We start from the raw sequence: 19,078 nt of genomic DNA on the forward strand, positions 1-19,078 counted from the left end.
AAGTGTTTTTTTTATCTTTTTTGCAATTTTTTAATGTTTTCTATAGTGTAGCAGCCCCCCACAATACCCCAACCCCCTCCCCCTCCCAGATCCTTATATATTTATTTTTTTTAATTCTTTTTTCCCCCCTCTTCCCTGCTCATTGGTGTCAGTGGCCAGCTAATCGCACGCGCACGCGCGCCCCCGCACGCTCCCGGCACCCGGCGTGCACATTGCACTTACAGGAACCGGATGCCGGGTAGCGATGGGCCGCCCACCCGCCTCCCTGTTATGCTCCCACCCACCAACGAACCGGCACCATCGCTACCGGTGCAGAGAGGGCCACAGAGTGGCTCTCTCTGCATCAGAGTCTTCTGAAAAGGTATTGCAGGATGCCTCCATATGGAGGCATCACTGCAATACCCTGAGAGCTGCTGGAAGCGATTGCGATCGCTTCCAGCACTCTCTTAGACAACTGACGTACCAGGTACGTCTATTGTCATTAACTGGTTGTTAATGCATGACGTACCTGGTACGTCAGTTGTCATTAAGGGGTTAAAAGCACAACTGTCTTCAATTGGTATGGTTGTGCGTTTAGCTAGTGTAGAAACAGCCCCCTCCACCTTAGGGACCGTCTGCCACGAGTCCCGCATGGGGTCAGATATGGGGAACATTTTCTTAAAAACAGGAGGGGGGACAAAAGGGACACCTGGCCTGTCCCACTCCCTAGTAACGATATCCGCAATCCTCTTAGGGACCGGAAACACATCCGTGTAAACAGGGACCTCTAGGTACTTGTCCATTTTACACAATTTCTCTGGGATCACCAAAGGGTCACAGTCATCCAGAGTAGCTAATACCTCCCTAAGTAAAACACGGAGGTGTTCTAAGCCAATGTATCTGAATCTGTCTGGGGAGGAACCCTTCCTTGAATCAGAGACTTCTCCCTCAGACATCAAATCCCTCGCTCCCACTTCAGAGCGTTGTGAGGGTATATCGGATACGGCTACCAAAGCATCAGAATGCTCATAATCTGTTCTTAAAACGGAGCTATCACGCTTTGCAGGTAACACGGGCAGTTTAGATAAGAAGGCTGTAAGAGAATTATCCATGACTGCCGCTAAGTCTTGTAATGTAAAAGGGTTAGACGCACTAGAGGTACTAGGCGTCGCTTGCGCGGGCGTAACTGGTTGTGACACTTGGGGAGAGGCAGACGGGCTACCCTCGTTACCTTCAGTCTGAGAATCATCTTGGGCCACATTCTTAAGTGCAACAATATGATCTTTAAAGTGTATAGACATATCAGTACAAGTGGGACACATTCTGAGAGGGGGTTCCACCATGGCTTCTAAACACATTGAACAAGGATTTTCCTTAGTGTCAGACATGTTTAAACAGACTAGTAGAGTACACAAACAGGCTTGGAATCACTTTAATCAAATAAAAAAAACAATTTGAAACAAACGTTACTGTGCCTTTAAGAGATAAAAAGAGCATGCAATTTTACAAAACGGTGAAAAATGCAGCAATCTTTCTGAAATTTCACAGTATGTAGCTAAAGCCTTAATAAGATTGCACTCCAAGTTTCAAAATGATTAACCCCTTAATGCCCAAACCGGGACAGCCTAAAGCCAACATCTGGTTAAATCACTACAGCACCTTGCCACAGCCTTGCTGTGGCCCTACCTTCCCTTAGGGATCAGATTTGGGGGAATATAGCTTCTTTTAGGCCCTCAAACATCAGCAGGCCCCTCCATGTGAAGCAGCATGAACTTCTCTGCAATTCTAAGTGCGCATCTGAGGCAATTAGGCCCCTCCCGTGAAGCAGCATGAACTTCTCTGCAATTCTAAGTGCGCATCTGAGACAATTAGGCCCCTCCCACTCTACTCCGGAGCTGTGAGGCCTAGTAAATCACTCCTAAGTGACTAAAAAACAGCCATGTGGTAATAACCCCAGTAAAAACCCAAAAGGGCTTTCAAAGTGTCTTGCAAAACGATTTTTCCTTAGTCAAACAATCGATTGCCCTGAATAAGTGTCAACCAGTATATTAGCCTTATTATGTAAGCATTCAATTCCTTACTAAGTCTGTGAACATAGCTTACCCTCCCCTCATGGGGATATTGTCAGTCTCTTCTAGCATTATCTCAGTCTTGTCTAGAAATAAATGACTGAACATACCTTATTGCAGATTACCCTGCAAACTGTTCCCCCCAACTGAAGTTTTCTGGTACTCCTCAGTCCTGTGTGGGAACAGAAGTGGATTTTAGTTACAACATGCTAAAATAATTTTCCTCTCAGCAGAAATCTTCATTACTTTTCTGCTAGAGAGTAAATAGTACAAACCGGTACCATTTAAAATAACAAACTTTTGATTGAAGATAATAAAACTACAATTCTAACACCACATTCACTTTACACTCCCGAGAGAGACCCTAGTGCTTAGAGCCGGCAAAGAGAATGACTGGGGGGGTGGAGCTATAGGGGGAGCTATATGGACAGCTTTGCTGTGTGCTCTCTTTGCTACTTCCTGTAGGGAATGAGAATATCCCACAAGTAAAGGATGAATCCGTGGACTGGATACACCTTGCAAGAGAAATTATCTTAAAACCAACTTATCCTGATGAAAAATAAGATAAGGAGGATCACAAGAAAGAGCAGATAAGTCAGAAAAGCTTCTAGCAGAAGAGACAGCCAAAAGAAATAAAAAATATCAAAGAAAGAAGCTTAATATCCACTTTATGCATATGCTCAAACTGAGGAGCCTGCAAAACCTTTAACACCAAAAACAAAATGTATGCTTACCTGATAAATTTCTTTCTTTCATCAATAATTACTGATCATCAATAATTACTGTTGGGAATCAATACCCAAGCTAGAGTACACAGATGACAGACAGATAACTTTTTTAGACGTTCACCTTCCACCCGTGAGACCTTAGAAAGGCCAGAACGATTTCTGTATGAGCCTTGGCTCTTTGAAAAGACGACACCTGAATTAAGATGTCGTCCAGGTAAGGTGCTACTGCAATGCCCCGCGGTCTTAGTACCGCCAAAAGGGACCCTAGCACCTTTGTGAAAATTCTTGGAGCAGTGGCCAACCCGAAAGGAAGGACCACAAACTGGTAATGCTTGTCCAGAAAGGCGAACCTTAGGAACTGATGGTGATCTTTGTGGATAGGAATATGAAGGTACGCATCCTTTAAATCCACAGTAGTCATATATTGACCTTCCTGGATCATCAGTAAGATTGTCCGAATGGTTTCCATTTTGAATGATGGAACTCTGAGGAATTTGTTTAGAATTTTTAAATCCAGGATTGGCCTGAAAGTTCCTTCCTTTTTGGGAACTACAAACAGGTTTGAGTAAAAGCCCAGTCCTTGATCTACAATTGGAACTGGGTGAATCACTCCCATCTTTAGAAGATCTTCTACACAGCGTAAGAACGCCCGTTTCTTTGTCTGGTCTGAAGACAAACGAGAAATGTGGAACCTTCCCCTTGGAGGAGAGTCCCTGGATTCTAGAAGATACCCCTGAAAAACGATTTCTAATGCCCAGGGATCTGGAACATCTCTCACCCAAGCCTGAGCAAAGAGAGAACCCTTTCATGCTGTCTTGGTAGCAGCAGCAGGCTTCTTGGCCTGTTTACCCTTGTTCCAGCCCTGCAAAGGCTTCCAGGTTGCTTTGGGCTGGGAAGTGTTACCCTCTTGCTTTGCGGTTGCAGAGGTTGAAGCAGGTCCGCTCCTGAAGCGAAAATTAGCCTTGTTTTTGGCCTTAAACGGTCTATCTTGCGGGAGGGCAATGGCCCTTTCCCCCAGTGATATCCGAAATAATTTCTTCAACTCAGGGCCAAAATAGGGTCTTTCCCTTGAAAGGAATATTTAGTAATTTTGTTTTGGACGACACGTCAGCCGACCACGATTTGAGCCAAAGCGCTCTTCGCACCATAATGCAAAACCAGAATTTTTCGCCGCTAACTTAGCTAATTGTAAAGCGGGCATCTGTGATAAAAGAATTAGCCAGCTTTAGAGCATGAATTCTATCCATGACTTCGTCATATGAAGTCTCCCTCTGGAGCGACTCCTCCAGCACCTCAAACCAAAAAGCCGCTGCAGTAGTTACAGGAATAATGCAGGCAATCAGTTGAAGAAGGAAAACCTTTTATTTACTATTACTATTTTCTTTAGTAAACCTTCTAATTTTTTATCCATAGGATCTATGAAAGCACAACTGTCCTTCTACTGGTATGGTTGTGCACTTGGCTAGTGTTGAAACTGCTCCCTCTACCTTAGGGACCGTCTGCCACGCGTCCCGCCTGGGGTCAGTTATGGGGAACATTAGGGGGGGGAACAAAAAGGTACACCTGGTCTCTCCCACTCCCTAGTCACAACATCCGCCACCCTCTTCGGGATCGGAAACGCATCAGTGTATACAGGGACTTCTAGAAACTTGTCCATTTTACACAATTTTTCTGGGACCACCATGGGGTCACAATCAACCAGCGTAGCTAAAACCTCCTTAAGCAGTACGCGGAGGTGTTCCAGCTTAAATTTAAACGCTAAGGAATCTGATTCTGCCCGCTGAGAAATTTTTTCCTGTGTCAGAAATTTCTCCCTCAGACAGTACATCCCTCACTGCCACTTCAGAGGGTTGTGAGGGTACCACAGATAAATCATCCAAAACTTCTGATTGCTCATCCTCTGTTCTTAAAACTGAGCTATCACGCTTTTTAGGAAAAACTGGCAGTTTGGATAGAAATGCTGCAAGGGAATTATCCATGACTGCTGCTAATTGTTGTAATGTAATAGGGGCCAATGCGCTAGAGGTACTAGGCATCGCTTGTGCGGGCGTAACTGGTGTCGACACATGGGGAGAGGAAGGAGGAACTATCCTCGTTACCTTCCGTTTAAAGAATCATCTTGGGCTACATTTTTAAGTGTCACTGCATGGTCCTTTAAAATGTTTAGATACCTTAGCACACTTTAAACACAAATGTAAAGGGGGTACCGGCATGGCTATTAAACACATAGAACAAGGTCCTATCTGTAGGCTCAGACATGTTAAACAGACTTAGACAGCACTCAAATACAGTAAAATACAATTTTTGAAAAAAAACGGTATACTGTGCCTTTAAATAATAAAAAGTGCACACTTTTTTACAAAACCTCCAAAAATCATCCAAGCTTTATGAAATTTTCACATATGATCTAATAGCTTTGAAATGATTGCACAGTAAATTTCAACTCAATAACCCCCTATCTGCCCAAACCGGATCAAATTATCCATGCCACAGCCTTGCTGTTGCCCCTACCTTCCTTGGGGATTAGTTTTGATCGAAAATAGCCTCTCTGAAGTCCTCAAGTAATCTTTGGACCCTTCACATGGATCTGCATGAAGCTGTCTGTAAAATCAACTGCGCAACTGAGGCGCGAATTTCAGGCCCCCTCCCATCTTCACTCTTGAGTTTGTGGGGCCTTCCCAAGCCAAAAATAGGTGTCTAAATATATGCCATGCGGAATAAACCCCAAAAGAGTGTTTTAAATGTAATAAAATTTGTATTAAAGTCAGATTTATGTTAAAAAATAATCAATTGCCCCTTAACAGTGTCCCACCAGTGTTTTGAGCCCTTCCAATAAGCCTTTCTTCTATACTAAGTCTCAGAATATGGCTTACCTTTCCACATGGGGATACTTGTCAGACTTCTAGCATTACTAAGTCTTGACTAGAAAAAAATGACTGAAACATACCTTAAAGCAGTTAAGCCTGCAAACTGTTCCTCCCAACTGAAGCTTTCTGGTACTCAACAGTCCTGCGTGGGAACAGCAATGGATTTTAAGTTACAACATGCTAAAATAGATTTCATCTCAGCAGAAATCTTCTTCACTTTCTGCCTCAAGAGTAAATAGTACAAACCTGCACTATTTTAAAATAACAAACTTTTGATTGAAGAAATAAAATCTACAAATCTAACACCACATTCCCTTCACACTCCCCTTGGAGATGCTACTTGTTAGAGCTGCAAAGAGAATGACTGGGTGGGGGCGGAGCCTGAGGGGGAGCTATATGGACAGCTCTGCTGTGTGCTCTCTTTGCACTTCCTGTAGGGAATGAGAATATCCCACAAGTCAGGATGAATCTATGGACTGGATACACCATGTAAGAGAAAGTCAAATTTAATTTTTTTTTTAGAAAAGTGTGAAGAGAGGACCAGGTTCAGGGCTTGCAAATCTGTTCCATAAAAGCTTCAATTTGAATGCCCAGGAAGAGGGAACAACCCTTGCAGACAAAGCCGTTACTCCCTCGGGAGTAACTCTTAAACAACAAAGTAAAAGAAGTAGCCGTAGCTTTCTGTCTCTTACGTTAAACAGAAAGACTGACGAAAATCCCTTAGTAGCCTGTACAAGGAATCATATGTGCACATACCACGTCCAGATTGTGTAGAAGCCGTTCCTCATAAAAGAAGGAATAGGACACAAATAAAGAACACCAATCTCCTGATTAATGTTCCAATCTGAAACCACTTTAGGGAGAAACCCTAAATTAGAACGTAAAAGCACCTTATCCGACTGAAGATAAGGTAAAGAGACTCGTACTGTAAAGCCAAGAGCTTTGACACTCTACAAGCAGAGGAAATATCTAAGGAATGCAGCGGCTCAAACGGAGCCCCTTTAAGAACTAAAATAAGACTCCAAAAAGGAGTAACTGATTTGAACACAGGCCTGATCCTGACCAAGGCCTGACCAAACGAGTGTACGTCTGGGAAGTCCGCCAGATGATCATGTAACAAAATAGACAAGGCAGTTATTCGACATTTAGGAAACTTGACGATAATCCCTTCCTCCAAACCTTCTTAGAGAAAAGACCTAATTCTATGGAATCCGAACTCTACTCTTTTAAGAGTAGCCCTTGGATTCACACCAGTATAAATATTTACCCCATATCTTTTGGGTAAAAGTTTCCTAGTCACAGGCTTGCAAGCCTGAATCATGGTCTCAATGACTGTTTCCAAAAAACCACGCTTGGATAAAATAAAGCGTCCATCTTCAAGTAGTCAGCTTCAGAGAAGCTAAATTTGATAAAAGAAGGGTCCTTGAAGTAGAAGGTCCTACCTCAACGGAAGTCTCCAAAGTGGAAGAGTGTGACATGTCCCCCAGGACTGCATACCAATCCTGCGGGTCCACGCCGGTGAAATGAGGATCACCGACGCCCTCTCCTGCTTAATTCGAGCCAAGACTCAAGGAAGAAAAGCAAACGGAGGAAATAAGCATGCAAGAGACTGGAATTCCAAGGTACCACCAGAGCATCTATTAGTACAGCTTGAGGGTTCCTTGACCTCGACCCGTACCTCAGAAGCTTGACATTCTGTCGAGTAGCCATGAGATTCAATTGCAACTGACCCCATTGAGAATCAGGCCTGGAAAAACACTCCCAGCTGGAGCTCCCACTCCCCGGGTGAAAGGTCTGCCTACTTACGAAGACTGCCCTCAGCTGTCCACTTCTGGATATGGGTCGCTGACAGACAGCCAATTGTGGGTCTCTGCCCACTGAACGATCTTGGCTACCTCTATCATGGTTGATGTACAGCCTAACTGGAACCTGATGAACCAAGCCGAAGCTAACTGAGGCCAGGCTAGGAGAGGATTGAAGATTGCTCTCAATTCCAAAATAATTAAGAGTAGAAAAGACTCCAACCGGGTCCATGTTTCCTGCTCTTAGAGAGCCCCGAAACTGCTCCCCAGCCCAAAAGGCTGGCATCTGTTTGTCACAATCACCCAGAAGAACTAGCGAAATCAGGTTCCCTGGGAGAGGAGATCAGAAACGGTCCACCAAAGTAAAGAATCCCTTGTCTCCTGCTCCGACTGAAACCACGGAGACAGATTCGCATAATCTCCGTTCCACTACCTGAAGCATGCTTAACTGCTGAGGACTGAGATGAATCGGGGGTGAACGGGAATGATGTCCATTGTCGCTAACATCAGCCCAATTACCTCCATGCCCCGAGCCACTGATGGTCGAGGAGAGGACTGAAGTGATAGGCAAGAATCGAAAATCCGTTGAATTCCTGACTACTGTCTGACTACTCATTGATGAGGAGACTAATAGTTCACCAAGAAAACTACCTTGTAGTTGGAACTAAGAAACTCTTTTCCAAATTCACCTTCCATCCGTGAGACCGCAGGAGAAATAACCACATATGTCGTCCAGAGAGAAAGGTGCCACTGCAATGCTCCGCAATCGGAGCACCACCAGCAGTGATCCCAGAACCCTTGAGAAAATTCTGGGAGCTGTGGGAAGGCTGAGAAAGAGCCACGAACTGGAAGGGTTTGTCTAGAAAAGCAAACCTTAGAAATCTATAATGGTCCTTGTGGATGGGACCATGCAAGTATGCGTCCTTCAAATCCCACTGTGGTTATAATTGACCCTCCTGGCCAAAGGAAGAATGGAACGATAGTTTCCATCTTGAAAGACAGCACTCTGAGAAACTTGTTTAGATTCTTGAGATCTAAAATTGGTCTGAAGGTTCTCCTCCTTCTTGGGAACCACGAACAGAATAGAATAGCATCCCAGACTTCGTTACTGCATTGGACCAGGAACTATCCCTCCCAGGTCAGAGAGGTTCTGTACACAGTGTAAGAACGCAACTCTTTTTGTCTGGTCTGCAGATAATCTTGAAAGCAGACCCTGCCCCTGGGGAAGAAAAGTCTTGAACTCTAATTTGTATGCCTAGGACCCAATGTCCCCAAGCCTGAGCAAAGAAAGAAAACCTGCCCCCCCCCCTCCCCAGAGATCCGGTCTGGATCGGGTGCAGGTCCTTCATGCTGTCTTTGATTCAACAGCAGGCTTTTTGGATTGCTTTTCCCCTCTATTCCAAGACTGATTGGGTCTCCAGGAGGCCTTAGACTGCTCCTGCTTGGAAGAGGGAGTGGAAGGATTTCCTTTGAAATCTCGAAAGGAACAAAATTACTCCGACGTCCTTTTTTGTTTTATTTCTCTTATCCTGTAGATGAAACATCCGCAGACCAATATTTTAACCATAACACTCTGCAGGCCAATATGGCAAAGCCTGAAATATTAGCTCCCAGCTTAATAATCTGAAGGGAAGAATCTGTAATAAAGGAGTTGGCTAACTTAAGGGCCTTTATCCTATCCCTTCGAGAGGGGTGTCTGTCCAATAGAATCAGACAATGCATCAAACCAGTATGCCGTCGCACTGGTGACAGTAGCCATACAAACCGCAGGTTGCCATTGTAAACCATCTAACTTCTTATCCATAGGGTCCTTAAAGGAACAACTATCCTCTATGGGAATAGTATCTCCCTTGGCTAGCGTGGAAATTTGCCCCTTCCACCTTGGGTACCGTCCTGCCGAGACTCCTTGATAGAGTCTGCAATAGGAAACATCCTTTTTTTAAAAAAAAAATAGGAGATGGAGAAAAGGAGATACCCGGTTTCTCACCATTCCTTAGCAATGATCTCTGAAGCCTATCTGGTACAGGAAATACTTCCACCATGGAGGGCACATCAAAATATTTGTATAATTTACTGGACTTTTTAGGATTGACTACGCGGTAGTGTCGGAGTCGTCCAGGGTAGCTAAAATCTCCCTAAGTAACAAACGGAGGTATTCCAGCTTAAACCTGAAAGAAACAACTTCAGTATCAGATAAAGGTATTACACCGTCTGAGTCTGAAGATTTCCCCCTCAGATACTACCGAAGTATCTTCCTCTTCAGGGAAGAAATATTCGGAATAGCTACTACTGTATCAGTAACATTATTCACTGATTGAATACATTTCCCCTTGCGCTTTTCCTTGCAACATGGGAAAAGCGAGGCAAGGTAACTCCAGGAGGAGTTTGAGAGGAAGCAGAGGGCACTGATTGTGTGGGCTATAAAATTTTCGGACACTTGAGGAGAAAATTGTCCTTTTTGTTTATTTTGAACATTGTCAATAGACTCCTGAAAAGCATCCGCCTTAGGAGTTGGCTCAGAAAAAAGTCTCTCTCAAAAACTTAAAGTTCTCTCAATAGATGAGGAACAGAAAGGGATTGGTGTTTCCACATTGGCATCAAAGCATAAAGTTTACAAGTGACACCTAGCAGGGCCTCTTAGTCCATTCTGACTCACAAAGGATGAATTAATCAAATAAACAGATTACATTTTTTTTAATAAAAATGAAAACAGAAAAAAAATTACTGTCTCTTTAAATTTTAAAACGTAACTTTTTATTTTTGTGTGCAGAAAAAAGACTAAATTGGTACGCAAATACTGCAGAACCTCTCTACACCTCAGCTTAACTTTGCTGAGGTGTCTATCTGCACTTTCTGACACCGGTTACATTCCTTCAGGAAAAAGTCCGGAACTCAGCTGTTAGCGCTGTCCTGTCCTAACGCATATGTAAACACTGAGGACTCTGTTTATAACTAACACTGCCTTTTCCTTCCGTTCGATAACCGGAAAGTGTTGTAGAAGAGTGCGCAACCAAAATTGGTGCCACACATAGCTCCGCCCATCGTGGGCGTTACAAAGGCAATCTCGCCATTTTTATTGTCTTAAAGTTAAGCCACCGGGAGATAAATTAACATTCTGCCAAGCCTGAAGGCAAATTGGGGTCTTACACTTGCTAGACAGCAGCTTAGCCCTATATGTAACGGTAAACAATCACCTCATACTGAGCCTTTTTTTTTCCCTCAGCCCTGGTGATTTAAGCCCCCAGAGTGAAAAACCCACCTAGTCAAGTCTATCTCCTCAGCCCCAGTGCCTGCTTAAAATGTGCTGTCACATAAATCTCCTCCTTTTATATATAGGAGTCTCTATGTCCCAGGTAAATAAAGTGCTCCACTTCATCTGAGATCCTTTTAATTCCCAGACCCCAGAATAAAAGTCAGCACTCACCTTTAAATCTACCAGACAGCAAGGCAAGCTCACCAGGTTTGAGAGGTCCTCTCCTTCACATAGCCCTGTGGAGAAAAGATAAAGCCTGAGTAATTTTACTTAGGCTATCAGGATTAGGGCAGCATAAATATATAGGAGGCGCAGTGAGAATTACTGTATGTCCACAAGTTCCCATTGCTCTAAAGCCACCACTGCTCTACTGAAGAGACTGATATGGACTACGGCTACACCTGCAAAACAAAGCAGCACAATCTTGTACTACTTAAAAAATAATAAACTTGAACTTTTACTAACATCTAACTTTACCATTTCCTTGCTCTAACGTAGGCAAAGAGAATGACTGGGGTGGGAGGGAAGGGAGGAGATATTTAACAGCTTTGCAGTGGTGCTCTTTACCGCCTCCTGCTGGGCAGGAGTGATATTCCCAACAGTAATTAATGATGATCCGTGGACTCATTGTATCATTAAAAAGAAATTAAGATTCCAAGGTAGAGATATTGGCTTAATAACATACTCAATATGAAGCAATCTTTGTACGAAACAAAACTGAACGAGCAGATATCTGCCGCATCAAATAACTGGCAGATTGATCAGACCATCCAGTAGAAACTGTAAAATTCTAGATATTCTAAAAGAATAGCAAGAAAAGAAAAATCAACACACCATAAATTAAGGGCCAGTAAACCCACCAAATAATGTTATATAATTCTGCACATAGTGCAGAATTTTATAACATTAGCCTAGCGCCAGTTTTCTAGATTAAATTTTTTCAGAAATATTTATCTAGGAAAACTAATTTTACAGACCGCCATTCCTTGCTCTACTGAGCGGGTTTGTTTCTTTCCTAAGCGCATCTGGGCACGCTGTAGCGGGAGCGAGCTACATTTAGTTTAATGGCACGATCGGGTCGGCTATGACTAAACAGTGTGCCCAGATGCGCCTAGGAAAGAAACAGGACCCGCTCAGTAGAGCAAGGAGTGGCAGTCTGTAAAATTAGTTTTCCTAGATAAATATTTCTGAGAAACTTTCATTTAGAAAACTGGCGCGAGGCTAAATGTTATACCATTCTGCACTATGTGCAGAATTATATAACATTATTTGGTGGGTTTTACTGGCCCTTTAAGGCTTTCCCTACCTTATGATAAATTTTCCTTCTCACAGGCTTACAAGACGGAATCAGAGTTTCAATCAAAGAATCAGAAAAACCTCTATGTCTATAGAACTGTCGAACCTCTCAAGCCATCAAGTTAGAGATTTGAGATCCAGATGAAAAACGGAACCTTGAGACAGTAGGTCTGGTGGAAGAGGAAGAGGCCAACTAGACATCTAAAACCAGAACTGCATACCAAACCATGTGAAGCCAAGCTGGAGCTTTTAGAATTACGGATGATTCCTCCTGTCTGATCTTGGAAGTTAGTCTGAACCAGAAGAGGAAACACATTGGCCCAGAAGAAAGGACCAACAAGCTAATGGAGCATCCAGAAAACTCCGCCTGAGGATCCCTTGACCTCGCAAAGTAGCTGGGAAGTTTGTAGTTTAACAAGAAGCTATTAGATCTATCTCTGGTAGCCCAAAAGATCCACAATCTGACTGAAAGCATCTTGATAGAGAGACTAATTCCCCTGGATGCAGACACTGATGGCTGAGAAAATCTTCTCAGTAGTTCACTTCCAGGAATATAAATAGCAGAAATTAGACAAAGATTAGCTTCTGCCCATGAGAGAATTCAAAAAACTTCCCTCATGCCTAGAGAACTGTGAGTTCCCCCTTGATGATTGATATAAACCTCTGCTGTGACATTGTCTGCTTGAAAACAAAGATGAGACTCCATCTCAAATGAGCCCTGAATATAGCACTGAATTCCAGAATATTTATTGGCAACCAGTTCAAGCAAAAGATTCCCCCTGTATAATAACGTGATGATCCATCCACCAAGACAGAGACTGACCTGTTCTGAAATCCAAAAAGATCTCTTGAGACAGCGGAGTATGATCCCTGCACCACTGACTAAGGATACAAAGCTGATGAGCCCTCATGTGAAATCAAGCAAAAGGAATAGCATTGGTTGCAGCTATCATGAGACCTTACACCTCTATGCAAAGATCAACTGAAGGAAAAGAAAGACTAAAGGTTTATACAAGCTCACACCAGCTTCAACTTTCTTTGTTCTGTTAAAGATATTCTCATGGCAACAGAATCTATTTGTACCCCCAGAAAAGTAACCTTTGTCTGAGGAACCAAAGAACTTATTGGAAAATTGATTCTCCAACCATGCTGTTGAAGAAACAACAACAGTCTGTTGATGTGATATTCTGCTAAATTCAAGCAGGACCAGTGGGGATTTGCTTACGAGAGGAGAAATCAGATTTGTGTTCCCTATTCTGACGAAAAAGGACAAAAGCATTAGACTTACCACTGGACTTCTTGTCCAGAGGAAGAAAAGCGCTCCTTCAACCTCCTGTAACAGTAGAAATAACAGAATCCAATTCAGAGCCAAACAACTTCTTTCCTTGAAAAGGAAGATAAAAGTCTAGATTTAGAAACCATATCAGCAGGCCAAGATTTTAACTATAAAACTCTTCAAGAAAGAGCTGACAAAGACATACATTTGGCAATAATCTTAATAATGTAAAATACAGCATCACAAATGATCAGCTGATGAAGGAGATTGTATCTCCTAAAAACATTCAGATATCAGATATATATTAGATCAGATATCCAAAAAAAAGGCATATAGAGTGCCTAATAACATGCCAAATATTACTTACCAGGACACTCAGTCTACTTGTAAAACAGTAGAAAAGCCAAACTAGAGGTGAAACTTATTAGCAGAGGAAACGGAATAGGAGTATACTGAAGACCCAAATCTTAGGATTCTAAAAATCCCATAGGGGGTGCTAATAACTATACACAGTATAAATGATGCAGATTAAGATGAGAATCACAAATATAACCTTGGTTCTAATATATGAAAAGCTCATACAATATGTGTGAGAAGGTAGATCCAATTTCAGGTGGGAAGACAATCTCATATCTGTAGAAATCACAAACAGCAGCTGCTCCTCTTAACAACTCCTAACTGAGTCTCAAAATGATCTGTATGTGTCTAAAGACAAAAACAAATATAGAGAAAGCACAGGGTACTCACACAGAGTTGCAGCACCCTGATGTGCTGATAGAGGCAGTCTGGAGACTCTCAGTGCTCCAGCTCACTGAGCTCCAGCTATCTTGCAGCAGGATAAGGTAGCAACATTAAATGTTTTATAATAAAAACTATTTTAATAACACCAGGAGTGCATACATCTTTGGGGTACAGTTAGTACATACTGTACTGCTGTCCAAGCAGTTTCATCAGGCATATCAAAAACCATGTTCTCATGCTAACTTAAAAGCTGCTACCAACCAAATGCTTATAATTATGAAGTGCAGCTATGTGAATGATACAAACACTGCTCTTTCTAAAATATCTCAAAATAAAATGTAATAACACTGTATCACTATACAATATACACACCTAAGCTCATGAGCTTTCTCTATATTACATTTTAGAAGACATATTGAAATGTACATGAAGCACCCTCTTTTGTTTTTGTCTTTGAACACATACAGATCATACTGAAGACCCAGCAGGAGGAGGCAAAAACACATGGAAGGCTTGTGACTAATTTCCCATGTGGTGAAAAATTAGTCACTACCCATACACTAAAAACATCCCTCTGACAAGACACTGCACTCTGATGGGAAATGCCTCAACTCAGTGGAGAACCCCTCTCACTGAAGAAACACATGTACATCTTCATTTTTTACCATCCTCCAGTGGAGGCGAAGACAAGACTAAGGTGTCAATAAGGTGGGAAGGGTTTTATAGAGCTCTTGGGATTTTGGGAATCTTTGTCTCCTTCTAGTGGCAGGGAAGACCAATTTCCAGGAGTAATGGATTGTGGACTCTCACCCCTTGTATTAAAGAAAAATATATACTTACTACTCTCAAGAAGGTTGCCATGTTTCAGGGTGATGTCCAGAAAATGCTCAAACATATTTTCTTCCCAACTTCAAATCTTCCATTTGCCTGCAAAACAAAAATAGGAAGTTTTTTGTTTACTCTATTTTACGGAAAACAGAATAGGACACCAATTTTTTATGTGAATTCAAGTACACACTCACAGTTAATAAAATGATGCTTGGAGGTTTTCATGGGGTATTCTGGTGGAAGAACAATTTCTTCCATGATAAACTCCTCCATCAAAGTCTGAATCTGTGGCCCCTGACTGTAAAGTGCCATTCAAAAAGATTATCCTGAACAGAAAAAAAAAATTGTATTTTATCAGTGAGAAATCTAGCTGGCTTTAAAGGGATAGCAAAGTCAATCAAATATGGTCACTGGCTTCAAAGGAGACATGAGTTGTCTTGATCTATCAGACTTTGGTCTACATGTTAAAAGTCAATTTATTCCGTCTGTTTATAACCATTCTGTAGACACTTTTATTAATGTGATTAATAGAGAGTTTGATATGTTGGTTAATAAACGTCTGCCTTGGATATAAGACATAATTTAACTATGGCTGAAAAGGTTGCCCTTGATAGTTTAAAAAATAACCCTGATATTACTATCAAAGGGGCTGACAAGGGCGGGCCATAGTTGTTAATGGGATACCTTTAAATACAAAAACGAAATTTTGAGACAACTTAGTGATCATCTTGGCATACAGGGAACTTGATATTGATCCTTTGCCTGGTTTTATGTCTAGGGTTAGGGAGGTATTGGGTAAGGCTGTTAAAGAGGGTATTATTAATGAGAAAATGTTTCATTATCTAGATTTACATAACCCTAAAACCCCTAACTTTTATGTCTTACCTACGATTCATAAGGATCTTTATGATCCTCCTTGTAGGCTATAGTGGGCCTCAATCGACTCCCCTGTTCAGCCCCTATTTCAAAATTCCTGAAAAAGTTTTTAACTCCACTTGTAAGACATGGTCGGTCCTTTTTTAAAGGATACCAATGATTTTTGGGATAAAATTAGAATTTTTTTTGATTTACCAGAGGACATTATTTGGCTACTTGGGGAGTTAGTAGTCCTTTATACTATTATTCCCCCATATGATGGTTTAAACAGTGGCCTGGTCCTCTTTGGTTAAATCAGAGAAATATTCAGATATACAGATCAATTTCTTCATGGAGTTATTGGAGTTAGTTTAACCCATAACTATTTCTCTTGTAAGTGTAGTCAGTCCACGGGTCATCCATTTACTTATGGAATATATCTCTTCCTAACAGGAAGCTGCAAGAGGATCACCCATAGCAGAGCTGCTATATGAGCTCCTCCCCTCACATGTCATAATTCAGTCATTTCTCTTGCAGCCTAACTAAGATAGGTCGCTGTGAGAGGGTCTGTGGTGTTTTTTAACTTAGTTTATTTCTTCAATCAAAAGTTTGTTATTTTAAATGGCACCGGAGTGTGCTGTTGTGTTCTCAGGCAGCATTAGAAGAAGAATCTGCCTGCGTTTTCTATGATCTTAGCAGACGTAACTAAGATCCACTGCTGTTCTCATCTGAGGAGTGAGGTAACTTCAGAAAAGGGGAATAGCATGCAGGGCCCCCCTGCAAACGAGGTATGTGCAGTAAAATTATTTTTCCTGAGGAATGGAATTGACTGAGAAAATACTGCTGATTACCAATGTAACGTAAGTTCAGCCTTAAATGCAGTGATAGCGACTGGTATTAGGCTGATGAGTGTGTGTACACTGAATGTATTTTTTCTAAGGAATGGAATTGACTCTGAAAATACCTGTTAATACTGAAATAATGTATGAGCCTTAACTGCAGTAAAAGCGACTGGTAGCAGGCTTATTAATAAACACTTCATAACTTTTAAAATGTATGTTCAAAACGTTTAATGGCATGTTAATCGTTTTTTGTGAGGTACATGGTGATAAAACTTATTGGGGCATGATTTTTACCACATGGCCATCTTTGTTTTCTGCATAGAAACAGTTATCTGAGCTTCCCCACTGTTGTAATATGAGTGGGAGGGGCCTATTTTAGCGCTTTTTTGCGCAGTAAAAATTCAGTCACAATCTGTCTACTTCATCCTCCATGATCCAGATCGTCTCTAGAGAGCTTTCATTTTGAGGGAGGTAATCAGTCACAGCAGACCTGTGACAGTGTGTTTTGACTGTGTTAAAAACGTTAATTATTAAATTGTTATCCGTTTTAGGGTATTAAGGGGTTAATCATCCATTTGCTGGTGGGTGCAATCCTTTGCTAACTTAATACATTTACTGTGAAAAATTGGTTGCTATAACTATTTTGGTTCATTGTTATTTCAACTGTGACAGTTTTTTGTGCTTCTTAAAGGCACAGTAGCGTTTTTTTATATTGCTTGTAAATTTATTTTAGAAAAGGTATTTCCAAGCTTGCTAGTCTCATTGCTAGTCTGTTTAAACATGTCTGACTTCAGATGAATCTCTTTGTTCACTATGTTTAAAGGCCAATGTGGAGCCCAATAAGAAATTTGTGACTAATTGCATTGATGTTACTTTAAATAAAAGTCAATCTTTGCATGTAAAGAAATTATCACCAGACAACGAGGGGGAAGTTATGCCGACGAACGTCTCCTCACGTGTCAGTACCTTCGCCTCCCGCTCAGGAGGTGCGTGATTTTGTGGCGCCAAAGTACATCAGGGAGGACCCTTACAAATCACTTTGCAAGACATGGCTTACTGTTATGACAGAAGTATTATCTAAATTGCCAGAATTAAGAGGCAAGCGCGATAGCTCTGGGTTAAGGACAGAGCGCGCGGGATGAGGGTGAGGAGCCATGTCAGATACTGCGTCACAGTTTGCAGAACATGAAGACGGAGAGCTTCATTCTGTGGGTGACGGATCTGATCCAGGGAGACTGGATTCAAGGATTTCTAATTTTAAATTTAAGCTTGAGAACCTCCGCATATGCTAGGGGAGGTATTAGCGGCTCTGAATGATTGTTAACACGGTTGCAATTCCAGAAAAATTATGTAGGTTGGATAGATACTATGCGGGTACCGGTGTGTACTGACGTGTTTCCTATACCTAAACAGGCTTACAGAGATTATTAGCAAGGAGTGGGATAGACCTGGTGTGCCTTTTTTCCCCTCCTCCCATATTTAGGAAAATGTTCCCTATAGACACCACCACACGAGACTTATGGCAGACGGTCCCTAAGGTGGAGGGAGCAGTTTCTACTTTAGCTAAGCGTACCACTATCCCGGTGGAGGATAGTTGTGCCTTTTCAGATCCAATGGATAAGAAATTAGAGGGTTACCTTAAGAAAATGTTTGTTCAACAAGGTTTATCTTACAGCCCCTTGCATGCATTGCGCCTGTCACTGCTGCGGCGGCATTCTGGTTTGAGTCTCTGGAAGAGGCCATTCGCACAGCTCCATTGGGTGAAATTATGAACAAGCTTAAAGCACTTAAGCTAGCTAACGCATTTGTTTCTGATACCGTCGTACATTTAACCAAACTTACGGCTAAGAACTCCGGATTCGCCATCCAAGCGCGCAGAGCGCTATGGCTTAAATCCTGGTCAGCTGACGTGACTTCTAAATCTAAATTGCTTAATATTCCTTTCAAAGGGCAGACCTTATTCGGGCCCGGCTTGAAAGAAATTATAGCTGACATTACGGGAGGTAAGGGCCATGCTCTACCTCAGGACAGGGCCAAATCAAAGGCCAAACAGTCTAATTTTCGTGCCTTTCGTAACTTCAAGGCAGGAGCAGCATCAACTTCCTCCGCTCCAAAACAGGAAAGAGCTGTTGCTCGTTACAGACAGGGCTGGAAAGTTAACCAGTCCTGGAACAAGGGCAAGCAGGCCAAGAAACCTGCTGCTGCCCCTAAGACAGCATGAAGAGAGGGCCCCCTATCCGGAAACGGATCTAGTGGGGGGCAGACTTTCTCTCTTCGCCCAGGCTTGGGCAAGAGATGTCCAGGATCCCTGGGCGTTGGAGATCATATCTCAGGGATATCTCCTGGACTTCAAAACTTCTCCTCCACGAGGGAGATTTCCTCGTTCCTTCTGGCGGTACTAAGACCGCGAGGCATAGCGGTGACTCCGTACCTAGACGACATTCTGATACAAGCGTCAAGTTTTCAAACTGCCAAGTCTCATACAGAGATAGTTCTGGCATTTCTGAGGTCGCATGGGTGGAAGGTGAACGTGGAAAAGAGT

General features: G+C 42.3%; 1 protein-coding gene across 1 annotated transcript in view; it reads right to left on the reverse strand.

The window, feature by feature from the left end:
* Positions 1-19,078, reverse strand: part of UBE2J1 (ubiquitin conjugating enzyme E2 J1) — a 128,775-nt gene that overhangs the window by 70,360 nt on the left and 39,337 nt on the right. Inside the window, 6 exon segments of the mRNA XM_053712037.1 lie at positions 14,862-14,892; positions 14,894-14,938; positions 15,034-15,060; positions 15,062-15,088; positions 15,090-15,129; positions 15,131-15,165. Of these exon segments, the coding sequence (XP_053568012.1) occupies positions 14,862-14,892; positions 14,894-14,938; positions 15,034-15,060; positions 15,062-15,088; positions 15,090-15,129; positions 15,131-15,165 (205 nt within the window).

Source organism: Bombina bombina, chromosome 4 (assembly GCF_027579735.1).
Source record: "Bombina bombina isolate aBomBom1 chromosome 4, aBomBom1.pri, whole genome shotgun sequence".
Taxonomy (NCBI): Eukaryota; Metazoa; Chordata; class Amphibia; order Anura; family Bombinatoridae; genus Bombina; species Bombina bombina.